The sequence below is a fragment of the Blennius ocellaris genome (assembly GCF_963422515.1).
Source record: "Blennius ocellaris genome assembly, chromosome: 20".
Lineage (NCBI taxonomy): Eukaryota > Metazoa > Chordata > Actinopteri > Blenniiformes > Blenniidae > Blennius > Blennius ocellaris.
In genome coordinates, this window is record NC_137669.1 from 20,531,999 (window position 1) to 20,545,681 (window position 13,683).

At 48.3% G+C, this 13,683-nt stretch overlaps 1 protein-coding gene across 1 annotated transcript in view; it reads left to right on the top strand.

Annotated features, from left to right (window-relative positions):
- The window catches only part of pou2f2a (POU class 2 homeobox 2a), a gene marked incomplete at both ends in the record, with an annotated part of 66,549 nt that extends 53,232 nt beyond the window's left edge, over nt 1-13,317 (top strand). The window contains 15 exons of the mRNA XM_080515955.1: nt 1,617-1,673; nt 1,756-1,784; nt 2,286-2,342; nt 3,747-3,887; nt 4,400-4,669; nt 5,230-5,344; nt 5,596-5,687; nt 7,052-7,285; nt 7,400-7,541; nt 8,083-8,231; nt 8,558-8,755; nt 8,854-8,902; nt 9,827-9,950; nt 10,850-10,923; nt 12,938-13,317. Of these exons, the coding sequence (XP_080372081.1) occupies nt 1,617-1,673; nt 1,756-1,784; nt 2,286-2,342; nt 3,747-3,887; nt 4,400-4,669; nt 5,230-5,344; nt 5,596-5,687; nt 7,052-7,285; nt 7,400-7,541; nt 8,083-8,231; nt 8,558-8,755; nt 8,854-8,902; nt 9,827-9,950; nt 10,850-10,923; nt 12,938-13,317 (2,111 nt within the window). The remainder of the gene's footprint in view (nt 1-1,616; nt 1,674-1,755; nt 1,785-2,285; nt 2,343-3,746; nt 3,888-4,399; nt 4,670-5,229; nt 5,345-5,595; nt 5,688-7,051; nt 7,286-7,399; nt 7,542-8,082; nt 8,232-8,557; nt 8,756-8,853; nt 8,903-9,826; nt 9,951-10,849; nt 10,924-12,937) is intronic.
- Nucleotides 13,318-13,683: the final 366 nt, after the last annotated feature.

Below are 13,683 nucleotides of genomic sequence, written 5' to 3' on the forward strand. Positions count from 1 at the left end.
AAATGTGTCATAAATTCAATAATGGTCCTTCTATTTATGTACAAGGTTAAAAAAAACAACGACTTTTGGACAACGTCATCCAGCAGTGTGTGAGAACTCCTGTCAACAACAAATGTTTTGCAAAAGCAAAAATGGGTAAAATACAATAAAATACAACACTTTTCCTCTGAGGAGTTTAAAAATGAACATGAATCTTCATGTAGAACGTTTTTATAATGTTTGTGGGGGAAAGAAAACATGAGAATAAGAAAGTTTCTCTCTCTCTCGCTCTCTCTCTCTCCCTCTCCCCCTCTCCCCCTCTCCCCCTCTCCCCCTCTCCCCCTCTCCCTCTCCCTCTCTCTCCCCTGCACGTCTGAGTGGGTGCTGCCACCATCTGGTTGTTTTCCGTAACTGCAGCCAGTCTCTCGTTAGAGGCCGAGCAGCGCTGCTGAGATTCTATTGGAATACAAAAGGATTATTATTAGTAGTATTATACTTATATATTATACTATACTAACCACTTATTGTAAAAGAGTTTTAATTCTTTAAAATCTTTACTCATTTGGATAATTCAACTTTCAAAACATTCAACTTTTTTAAACCTTTTCTTATCTTTTAAACCTTTTAAAATATTCATACTTTTTAAGATTATGTTGAATTGAAGCGGGTGGGAAAACCCTTCAATTTCCCTCTAAACTCCTTCAACTTTACCCTTATACTCCGTTATACTTTTAGCTCCATTTAACTTCATTTAACTTTTTAAATCGTTGCCACATTCGCCCACCATCCTTCAGTCCACTTTGCACTTCTATAAATGTAATTGTTTTATCCGACGCATTACTAACAAAAGAAAACATGCAAACTATTATTTCCATGATGATTTTTTGAACAGATGGGACGTGTTTATCTTCAAACATTGAGCAAAAAGCTTTAAATAGACGTGACTTTAGTGCAAAATGAACATTTGACCGCGTCGTCACAGAGTGGAACCGAGAAATGTGGGTCTGTCGTCGTCGCTTTCCCTTCATTTCTCCTTTATTTTTATATATTTCAACCCTTTCTTGTAGCCTCCTGCCCTCTCTCCTCTCTGTCTCTTTGCCCTCCACCTTCTCTCACCACACCTTGAACTTGGCGGTGACCTCGATGATGAGATTACAACATGTACAAGCACATAACACCGAGGCTTTTATATATATATATAAAAGCCTCGCGGCGCAGGATAGGAGGAGGAGGAGGAGGAGGAGGAGGGCGAGTGTTTCATCCAAAATGGAGGCGGCGCTCGCGCTGAGTAATATCTGGTGCTCCGGTAAGCACTTCCTGTGGCGTCACTCTCCCCGGACCAATTACCGCTGCAGTCCCCGGAGTGGCGGCGGGCGGCGAGCGGCTGTAGTCCCACCTCCACCTCCCGGCTCACCTCCACCTCCCGGCTCAATAAAGTTTACATTTAAAGAACTTAATGGGAGCCATCTTTCCTCTCTTCTGCTGCTCAAGCACAAAGTCTGTGCAGACGGGAAACTTTTTATTTTTATTTATTTAATTGTTCGGGAGGTGGTTGCAGGTCATACTTAATGAGAACGGTGAAAATCATCAGCAGGAGTCTTTCTTTAGTCTGAACTCAGTGTGTGTGTTTCCTGCAGATATCAGGATGTCTAAAGAGGAGAAGCCTGGGGCTGACTATCCAGGGGACAGTTCAGGTACAAAAACATGACCACACACACACACACACACACACACACACACACACCCTTCTAAACTGTGCTTCCCTCTGTGTTTCAGACTCAGACAGAAACAGCCCGGATGATCAGGTCGGTTCTGAACTTCTTCATCACATCTTCTGCCAAAATAAATTGACCAAACATTGTAATATTGTGTTTTACCATCTAACCTGTGACACACGTCAGATTCACTGGCTGTCTCTTGCTTTATGAAATACTCTGATTACTCTAACGGGAATGAGGAGATTCTATTGTTTTTAATTCTTTAATTCAACGTATAATTCTAGCATTATAGTGAACATTTTGCACACACACACACACAATATGCCACTAACTGTTGTGTTTTATTTGTTTCGTCTTTATTAGTTGTTTCTCTTTTCCCGCATGTTGATGATTTTGCGTGTAGCTGATTGAGATGTGGCTTCGATGCCATCGCCGAGGCGGGAGAGTGACTCTGGCCGTTAAAAACAACAAAAAAAAACAAAAAACCCGCCGGCAGGTTACAGGCTGGTGTTTCATTCCAATCTGTGGTCCGATGATATCGATCTGCTGGAGGTGTTTAATTTATTGAACCTGTTTGTTTGGCTGCAGGTCCAGACAATGAAAAGCAGCCCCTTCAGCCTCTCTCCCTCACCAGCTGGCAGCAAGGTGAGCACCGCCACACTTCCACTCACTTAAAACCTCATTTCAAAAGGGTTCAGAACATTTTTTTTATTTTATTTTGTTTTTTTAATTAGCGATTGTTATTTGTACTTTTAACAAACACACATCTTATTTACATGAGAGTACAGGCAACATCTCAGATCATCAGCCAAGTGGAGGCGTCTTCTGCCTCCAATCAATGTATTAAATAAATATTATTTATTTATTAAAGTGCAGGAAGCCTCTTAAACCTCTAAACTTTTAACCATTTTAAATCCGTCCATCCTGCTCAATCCCAAACGGACAAATTGATTAAAACACTTCTCAATCTATCTTTTAAAGAATTTGCGATTCAGAGACACTTCATCTGCAAATCAAAGCTTTTGGAGCTGATTTGAAATGTGAGGCCGTTCTGGATGAAAAAATTGGAGTGGGAACATCGGATAGTTAAAAAAAAAAAAAAAAAAAAAGGGCCTCGCAGACGATACGTAAACTCCAGCACCGGCTGCACCGTTCACAAACGGAAAGCATTTGGCACAAATTTAAATTAAAAAAAAAAAGAAAGAAAGGAAAGAAAGAAGCTCCGCCCAGAACGGTTGGAACAGCTGCGACACGAAAAGAAACTCCTGCAACTCGTCACGTGTTTGCAGACGGTTGCTGCAACAAAGAGGCCGACGCGTATCGTTGTTCTAAAAGTTCTTGTTGGAATGTGGCCGTTCGTCTTTTCAAATTACACCTCTGATCGTAACAGGAAGATAGTGGAGAGATGGAGATAGTTGGATTTGTTCTGGTGTGGTTTACACACACACACACACACACGCGCACACACACACACACATACACGCGCGCACATGTGCGCGCGCGTGTGTGTGTGTGTGTGTGTGCGTGTGTGTGGGAATGTATTTGTGTCATTTCACATGTCGACCGGCAGCATTCTTTATGCATATCACGCAAAGTCCACGCCCACTTTCCCCGAAAACGAGAGCAAAGCTGCGAGAGAGGCGAAAAAGAAAGGAGGAAAAAAGAAAGCAGGAGACTGTGGAAAAGGGGATGACAGTGAGCGATCCAGAAGGAGGTGCGGCGGCGAGCGGGCCGTGACGGATGGCCGTCAAAATGACAGGGCGGCGAGCAGGTAAACGACGAGGCCCCGGGGGTCAAAGGTCGGCGACACGAGGAGGATCGACTCGTCCTGCGTCTTTTCTTCTCAAAAGATGCACAATTAGAAACTCACACTCCTTTAATTAATATCCCTGCGACATCAATGTTCCTCTGGGATTTGCATTTATAATAATTGGATAAAATTACTTTTTTTTTTAAAAAGGGAACCAGTGTAATGTTTCTCGTCGCTTCACTTCTCGGTGTTTTAATATTATTAATATTAAAGCATCCCATCTTTGTTTTGTGGTGCAGGTGAAGAGTGAAGAGAGCTCCGAGTTGACCCACAGCACTGTTCCTCCTCCTGCGCCTCCTCCTCCTCCTCCTCCTCCTCCTCAGCAACAGGCCCAACACCACCACACGCAGCTGATGCTGGCAGGCAGTCCGCTAGCAGGGGTGAGAAAACACACACACACAGGAGTTTGAAGTATATCACTTTTCTTTTTTTTTTTTCCTTTTTTCTTTTTTTAATCAAAAGCCAAGCTGAGGGCTCTGAGCCGCCATATAAATGCAATTGGAAGAGTGAAGTGACTCCCAACGGGCCCCCGGTTCACGTTGTCACATTGAGAGTGGCAAAACACGACCTGCTTTTGAAAAACTTTCCCAGCGTGAGGCGTTCTTTTTTTTTTTTTTCCCTTCCTCCCCCCGAAGGTGAAAACGTCGACGCTAAATGTTCTTTACGTTAAGTGGGTGGCTCTTCTGGCTCGCCTTGCTCTGGCATGCTTTTTTTTTTTTTTTTACTGCCGCTCAGTCTCACCGGCACCTCGATCCCCGAACGCTCGGCTGACGCTCTCCTCTCCTCTCCCCTCACTTCTTTTTTTACCCCCCCCCCCCCTCCCGTCTTGTCTTTTCCACACTTTTTTCTCCATTTGCCTGTCATCCCCTTCTTCTTCTTGTCCGCCTCCCAGCTCGCCGCTCTCCTCCCGGCCCAGCAGCAGCTGCTCCTCCAGCAGGCTCAGGCTCAGCTTCTGGCGGCGGCCGTTCAGCAGTCGAACGCCGCCCACGCCGCTCACGCCGCCGCGCAGCAACAGGCCAACCAGCAGCAGCAGCAAAGCCAAGCTCAGTCCCAGCAGCAGCAGCAACAGCAGCACCAACAGCAGCAGCCAACCAAACAGGAGCAAACGGTCCAAGCCCCGCCGCAGCTCACCCTATCACAGCCCATCCAGCTCACCGCGCAGGTAATGTCGGCCTCCATCACCTGGTGGAGGCACTCTGCCCACGTGTCGCTTCGTCCCGATCACTCACACCGACAACCTTTGGCGTCTTACATTTCTTGTTTTTAACAATCTGGAGGAAATAAAAGACCATTATGAAGATTTTTATATGCGGAGGGGTTAACTGGAAAGTATTTCAATTATATGTGATGCAATTCTGTGTTTTTTTAATCTTTTTTTATTAATTTTGAATTATTTCTTTATGAATATATTTATATCTTTAATGTTTTTATTATTTAAACTATTTACAACCTTTAACTATTTAACGATTTCTGAACTGACGATCCGTTGGAACAGTTTTTACTCCCTGAGCTGCACGTAAAGCATGAGGAAACTGAAATTAGTGAGCAACGTGCGTTTGCGGGATAAGCGGCAGAACCGGGTTACGAGTCGATGGCGAAGAACTCTTTTGACGCGCTCCAGAACTGGTCGACTGTTTGAAAGCGTGCGTCGGCCTCGCCTCCGTCACCTGGCCGTCGGGCCTCGCCTCCGTCACCTGCACTGAGTGGCGTTTCTGTCCGCAGGACATCCAGCAGCTGCTGCAGCTCCAGCAGCTGGTTCTGATGCCGGGTCACCCTCTGCAGTCTCCGGCCCAGTTCCTGCTCTCTCAGCCCTCACAGGCGCAGCAGCAGCAGCCCGGTGAGGAACCTCTAATGTTTCACCTCCAGGAAGAGGAGGTTGGATGGATTTATAACGATGAATCGTCACAAAACAAAAACAAAAAATGGATAGAATTGCAAATTGCATGACACTCTATCCTCCTTTGAGCTGCATTCATGTGTGTAATCTCCTTTCCCGGTGTTGCATTTTATGTCGGGTCATTGATTTGACAATCTATGTGAACAGATGTGAATATTTGTTTTACTGATTGTTTGTTTTTCATCGTGCAGGTTTGCTCTCGACACCAAATCTGATCCAGCTACCTCAGCAAAGTCCAGGCGGACTCCTGACGAGCCCGCCTCGCCTCGGACTGCAAGCACAGGTAGGAGGAGGTGAAGAGGGGGGGGGGGGGGGGGAACCTCCCTGCTCGTACTGGAAGTGCAGAAGCTCCTCTGCTTATCACGCTGACATTCGCCATTATCAGCCGTTAAATGCTGCGGAAGCGTCGGCCGAACGCGAAACGCTCCGATCGGGCATCGGCTGCTCCGTATTTCAAGCTGCTGCACGCAAGAGGGAAGCTGCTCAGGCTCATTTCCATGGCGTGTGCATGCTGATGTCACCACCTTCACCTTTCGCCGCCTATAAGATAATCCATGAATGCGTCGTCACACTTCCACTATAGATTTTTTGATTAGGCCGTGATGAAGTCGTGTCGGACACGACGACACGGTTGTTGTAGTATGTTCTGCACTCAAGACGGGAATGTAAATGAGCGGCGCAGCAGCAGATATCATGCATGACGCCCGCCCGATTAGCCCGAAACCCCCCCCCCCCCGCTCCACCTCCCACAGGCCCCTGGTGAAGACGTGATAAACAGCATCCCTCATTATCAAACACAGGCCGCTTTGTTTTTGGTGCACGCCTCGCGTCAAACCTCCATCGTTTGTCAGGCCAAACGGGGTCAGTGTGACGCCGTCGGTGTGAACGTACGTCTCTGCTCTGCACATCCGTCTCACGACAGCGTTGTCGAGGAAATGCAGCTTCAAAGAAGCACGAACATCCACATTATGAAACAAAAGTCAGTAAAATACAACAGTTAGTCAGCAACTAATCTGGTTAAGTTGATTATGATCTTAATATTGACCAGAATCGACTCCTTGTTTCTGGTACAAATGGGGCCAATTTTTGGAAGATGTGAAAATTGTGTTTTTTTTAATTGAAATGTCATATTTCAAATTCAAGCATGACAGGAATCATGTCTGATAAATGTAGCAGTGATTTGCACGTGCAGGTTCTGGTGGACGGGGTCGACAAGAATCACACTTCTTCACAAAACATGAATAAAACCAACTTGAAACCACAAATAAAACATACAAATGAGGAAGAATTCTTGACCGTGAACTCCAGTTCTTACATTGAAATTATTGCGTGGGGAATAGTTAAATAGTAAAAGCTAATATTTTTAACGCGAAAGAGCAATAAGAAGCATTCAGAGGTTGGATTTCAGGATTGAAGAAACATTTCAAACTCATAATTACATTGTAAAATGCAAAAAAAGTGTACTTAGGATCTCGCTGTTTCCTATTTTGTGAACTTAAAAATAGCAAGTCTGCTAAACTTGAGCTTTCCAAGTCTTCCCAACTTAAATAAGCCAAATTAACTGAACAGTCCAATTCAGTAAACCTGTTAACCTTTATATTTGAGGACACCATTCTGAATTTGAAGGGGGTTTTTTTCCCATCGCAGAGGGAGAAGAGCAGTGATGGCGGCTCCTCAGGCGTCGGCCCAGGAGGCAGCGGCGTCGTGACGTCCGGAGGCGCGACCTCGGCGTCCAGCAGCGCCATGGCCTCCTCCATCACCTCGGGCCTGACTCCCGGGGGCCACGGGGGCCACATGGGGGAGGAGCCCAGCGACCTGGAGGAGCTGGAGCAGTTCGCTCGAACCTTCAAGCAGCGACGCATCAAGCTGGGATTCACTCAGGTGGGTGAGGCGGGAGAGACCGGCGCCGTTTGCAGATTGCAGGCGTTGATGCGGCGTCGCTGACGATCTCTCTCTCTCTCTCTCTCTCTCTCTCTCTCTCTCGCTCTCCGTCAGGGTGACGTCGGCGTGGCGATGGGCAAACTCTACGGCAACGACTTCAGCCAGACGACCATCTCCCGCTTCGAGGCGCTCAACCTGAGCTTCAAGAACATGTGCAAGCTGAAGCCGCTGCTGGAGAAGTGGCTGAGCGACGCAGGTAGAGCTGACGGAGAGAGAGAATAAGGGGAAAACTAACACCCTTCACACCTTTTAATTTCTTCATCAGATTCACATCATTTCTACGCCCACGTTAGAAACAGCGCATGTCACGTCGACTTATTCAAGAAGATGTAAAAATATTAGTCTGATTAAAATCGATTTTATTCCAATAATTTCATTAGATTCTATAGCGGACGTAATGACTTACTGAACTGATTTACTGCCAGGTCCAGTGTAATACTGCTCTGAAATTACTCAAAGTACCTCATGCTATCGAAAATATAAAGCTAAAAAAAAAAATCTCAAAGCATCCAGAATGAGCCTGAATCTCATTTTAAAGTATCATAAAGTTTTGGATCTAAATCCATCACAAAATACTGTGAATATATAAAAAGTGTGGAACCTCGTCAGAACGAGTCTGAAGCATGGCGGCGGGTGTCCTGCCATCATGGATCCGTGGTTCTCGGCGACCCGCCTCTCCGCTGTCGTTCCGTCGGAGCCTCGTCTTCACCCGCCTCTCCTCCTTCCTCCCCGTACAGAAACGATGGCGGTGGACAGCATGCTGCCCAGCCCCTCCTCCATCTCCTCCCCGCTCTTGGGCATCGAGGGTCTGCCGGGCCGACGCAGGAAGAAACGCACCAGCATCGAGACCAACGTGCGGGTCGCTCTCGAGCGCAACTTCAGCACGGTATGACGCGTCCCGTCATCCCAGACGCTGGACCGACCCGTTCCGCCTTTAGCCTTTTATCACCAGTCTGACCTGAGCTGGTTTTCCCACATTCGTCTGGGGACGAATTCAGACCGTCACGGCGGGAAATCTTTCCTAATATTAAAGTGTTTCTGGAGCTCCAAGTCTCCTCCGAGCTGCCGTCACCACGTCCTGGGGTGACAATAGTTGAGATAACCCTCCTTTTATCCAGCGGCTGCCATCCTATCCCTGACAGAAGCAGCCTGCAGTGTCGTGGTCTGTGTGTTTACCCATCGCTCTCCCCATTCCCCCCCCCCCCCGTTCAGAACCAGAAGCCTACCTCGGAGGAGATCCTGCTGATGGCGGAGCAGCTCAACATGGAGAAGGAGGTGATTCGCGTCTGGTTCTGCAATCGCCGGCAGAAAGAGAAACGCATCAACCCCTCCAGCAGCACCACGCCTCCCCTGCCCAGCCAGACCTCGCCTGTCGTGACGCACAGAGCCTCCTGCTACAGCCCGCACATGGTACGGCCCGCCGCCTTCACCCCGCCCCCCTCCGTTCGTTGGACGCGGGACTCGTTTCACGCTGGGATCTGTTTCTTCTCTTCCCCCTCTCTGTCCAGTTATCCAGTCAGGGTCTGTCCCAGGTCGCCACCAGCCTCAGCACAACAGGTGAGACACGTTTCCCCCACGGAGCTTTTCAATAAATCTACATTCTGTCTGTTGAAGTTGAGTTGCAGAGGAAGAAAAGAAAGAAGGACATACATTAGAGGTACATTAGTGGGTTTCTTACCCAGGGTGCAACGCAAAGTCTGAGAAAACACAAGTGAAGAACCGAACACAACCTCGTGAGGCGACATGTTGACGAGCTGCATGTTTTCAGCGTCTTCCTGCTTCCTGAATTTACTCGATCGGGGACACGTCAATACCAAATATTTACTGTTATCGATATATACAACCTATAAAATAACTATCTCCTTTAATCAGCTTTTGTAGATACTACTAATAGATCTAAGCAGTTAATTTGAACAATATTTAGGGTTTATTTCACTGCCACTGACATTGTTCGCGTCTCATCATTCGCCTGCCCTCATACCACCTGCGTTCAACCTAAAGACGCCAATTTCTTCTTTAAATGTCTGGAATATGCCAATTCTGGTACGACGGGCCAAATGTATCGTGTATTTCTAATGAGACCCATGCGGGTCGTCTTGCCTCTCAAAAGCTCAAAAAGAGAAACCTCATGTTTTGTTTGAGAGCAACATGGAAACTCTGGTCCCATCTTGAGTTTGTTTACCTGCGAGTCGAGACTCGTGATTTATTAGACCCCGGCTTCGGCGTGCGCGACGCCGGGCTTGGCGGACGTGACGGATGAGCTGACAGCTGACAAACACAGCTGGATATTTATTGGCCCGTTGAGCTCGGAGCTAATACTTTCCAGAACGCAAACTCCGAACGCCGCGGCCCGAAGCGGCCCGGGGAAGGTGAGGGAGACGCCCGGGGAGCCCGAGACGCGTCGCCGGACTGTTTATTGAGTAGTGACGCTGCCGCTGACAGCGAGAGCCTCACCGCCCGACCTGCCTCTGCTCCTCCCAGGCGCCAGCCCGTCGCCGTCAGCGTCCTGCCCCATGACCCCGGTCAGCTCGGCGGCCATCTCTTCCTCCGTGACCCCGCCTCCTCACAGCACAGCCAGCCCGGCGCCTCCCGGCCTCAACACCGGGTGAGTGGAGACCCGCCTCACACCTGCTGTGTTTATATTCCACCGCTGGCGAAAACGTAAAGCAGCACATTTTAGCCAACAAACCTCTTTTTTTTTTTTTTTTTTTTGCCCCATTTGAGACGCGACAGTTGGAGTGAAAGAGGTTTGAACGAGTGAACGAGTCCCGTGTGGAAATGAAAAGTCAGAGTTGTTGCCTTGACGATGTGAGATCGGCTGTTCGGTCACTCAGTTACTCAGTTACTCAGTTACTAAGCAGTGGAAGAGCTGCAGAGCTGCTGTATCTCTGTCCTCACCACACCACTGTTTCTATAAACTCCTGTTGATCAGCCCCGCTCTGACTCAGCCCTGCTGGCGGCGGCGGCGGCGGCGGCGTCAACCTCAGACGTCATGTAGCTCCAAACTGCAGCGCCAAATAATCATTATCCATCTGCATGTCGGTGACTGATCTCAACCCGCTTCCTCTCATTGTCGCTTATTCATCAAATCTGTTTTTCGGGAAGCTGTAATGTATAGATTAAAGAGCGTCTTCCTCCAGTCGTCAAAGCCATTAGAGAGACGGATGAAGACGGTTACGAACAAAGCAGGAGTGACTTTCCTACATAACGACGCTGCTCTGGTACACATCTTTATGACTAAAGTCATTTTTGTCTTCCTTTCCTCAAACATAATGATAAAAATCCTAAATATATTTCTTATTCTTCGACCCCTTTCACTAAGTTGCCTCTGCTTTCCGTGTGCTGAATACAAACTTGTTATTCAGGGTTTTTCGTTTGTGCATCAAAAAGAGAAACATACCAGAAGTTGACAAAAACAAAATGTTTCTCCCCATGTGTGAATGCTCCCGTTTCTGTCTGTGTGTGTGTGTGAACGTGTGACTCTGCGGACCATCCACTTTTCAGGAACACAATGATGGGAGTAAGCACAGGGATGAACCAGGCCCTCATTGGGAGCAATCCCCTGGCTACCATGCAAGGTGTGTGTGCATGAGTAGTGTGTGTGTGGTTGCGTGTGTGCGTGTGTGTGTGTGTGTGTGTGCGTGCGTGCATGCAGACTGTCCCCTTTGGCCGTGCGAGTCCTGCCAGGTCTTCATCTCTTAAAGCCCACTTCCCATTTCACCCGCCGTCATCCATTCTGTCTAAAATGAATTTTCTTTGCAAAGCTTCAGTTTGCCAAAAGCGAGCTGGTGTTCAACCCCCCCCCGCCCCCCCACAACCCCCCCAACCCCGCCTCCTACTCTTCAAACTTTTTGAATCGCTCAGTATGATGAAAGATTCAATTTGATTCTCGTACAATAGCCTGCCATTATCAAGAGAGTGACAACGGCCGCTCATGGCGGAGCTTAGGAGGCCGAGTCAGCTCGCAGGCTCAATCCCCCCCCCCACACCCCTCCCACCCCCCCTTCTCTATAGCGAGGCCTGTTGGCTAAATAGACAGGCTTCACTCAAAATTTGAAAGAGATGATCTGCTGCCAAATCAATTAAGCATCACAAAATAAGCTCAGCTTTGAATCCTTCACGTGCTCCTTCCCCCTGTAGCATCAATTCAGACCTCAGCCTCCTGTTTCTCCTGTCTCCTGTTTGCCGCCATTCAGCGGCGGCGGCGGCGGCGTCCTTCAGGCCATGTGTTGATGAGAAGGATACAGCCTGTTATGGAAACTGCAGCTCTGGCACTGTCGGCTCTGATGGAGTTATATTGGGCTGAAGGAGGGGGAAGAAAGAAGATGAAGTGTTGGCGTGAGAGCGGTTCAGGTGTCGGCGTCCCTCCGGGGCCACACATGCTATGAATGTTTACACCTGTAATGGATGAAAGGGTTTAATATTACGCTGGAATCCCCCCCCAAAAAAAGTTGGCAGGTGTCACTCTGCCGCGGCGGAGTTTGGACTGATGGACGGGTTATTCTCAGGAAAAAGAAACTTCCCCCTGTGCCGGAATGTGTCTCGGTGCATCGTAATGTCCCGCCGGCTCAAATATCCTGCTTTACCGGCAATTAATAGTTTTTCTGGTGTGCCACCGACGGCCGGCTGCAGCAGACACGGGGGGAGGCAGGAATCCTCCAACCCCTTTAATGTCACATGGTTTCCACTTCGTGTGTTCCACTTTTTGTCAACCTCAAATCCTATTTATCACCGTGGCAACGTCCAGATTGTGGATAATTACGACTGTAACACACTTGTATATTTTGGCACACTGAACCACGTCACTAACTCATTAAGATAATGTATTTCTGTTTGAGTCATCCAGTCATTCATTTATTCATTTATTCATACCCATGCATGTGCAGTAAATGACCTTCTTTACCCATACGATGATGATGATGATGATGATGATAATAATGATCTGTGTCTTGATTGTCATCACACAAAAAGGATGACACAAATGTACACAAAGACAAAGATTGAAAAAGTATTGATTTAAAAACAAAGAGGATAGATAGATAGATAGATAGATAGATAGATAGATAGATAGATAGATAGATAGAATGGATTCTTCCATTCACTAAAATTAATTGTCCATCATGATGGTTTGACTTCACTCTCAAATGAAATTAATTTCCACCCGTAGACAAATCTGGCCAACAGACAATCAGCAAATCCACTTATTTTACCCAAAGCGAGAGAAAAGGAATCGTGTCACAGGATTAAAAAAGACCATTTAAATCTGGTTTTTGATCATTTACACGTTTGAGTCACGAATTTCTTTTAACGCTTTAAATTGCAAAAATGTCTTAGAGTTTCATGGATGGACGCTTTAATTTGAATTGTGAAGTCGTCGGTCATCAAGTCGCACCGATAGACAAAGTGTTGATTTGGGTAAATTGATCTTTTTACACTCCGAGGTTCTTCACAATCGCTTCCCTCAGCGATTCTTCACTCAGTCGTCTTCATCCTGTTCCAGATGTTTTCTCTGTTCACTGACGGTCTCCTTCTCTCCCTTCGCCCTGCTGTTTCCCTCCATCCCTCCGTTTCCTCCCTCCCCTCCCCACGCAGCCCTGGCGGCCAGCGGCGGCCAGCTGCCCCTCTCAGGCCTGGAGGGGGGGGCGGGTCACTTGCTCCTGGGGGGGCACGGTGTCCCCGCCTCTCTCCGCCCTTCCCTCTTCCTCAACCGCCACACCCTCCTGCCCATGGTGACGGGCTCCATGGCCACGACCTCCTCTCCGGCCATGGGGCTGGTCAGCAGCAGCAGCAGCGGCGGCGGGGGGGGGGTCGGCGGCCCGAGGCCCCCCTTCTCCCAGTCGCCGCCCGCCGGCACCAGCAACCTCATGAGCCCGACCTCGTGCCCGGAGGAGTCTCCTTGTTCGAGCCCCGCCTCTTTCTGTTCCTTCAGCGAAGCCTCGCCGCCGCCTCTGGGGGGGGCTATGGCCGAGTGACCCCCGACTGACCACCAAAGCATCGCATCGGAGGAGGAGGAGGAAGAGGAAGAGGAGGAGGAGGAGGAGGAGGAGGAAGCGTTCAAGGAGCTTTATGAATCTAAAATTTACAACCTCGCCTTTCAACCAAAGCCATCTCTCCGTCGGATCCATCCCGGTTTCTCTGCGTCGCCCCTCTGAAGTCTCCCGAAGCCAAAAATACACTCACGATGAGGGGAGGAGGCGAAGAGAGGGAGGATGGAGAGGACGGAGAGAAATGCAGAACGGAGGAGGGGGAATCTGAAACCAAATAATGATCTACGTCCGGAGAGAGAGAGGGGGGGCCGCGGAGGAGTGCGTCCTCTCGTTTTTATTCCGCCCGTTGTG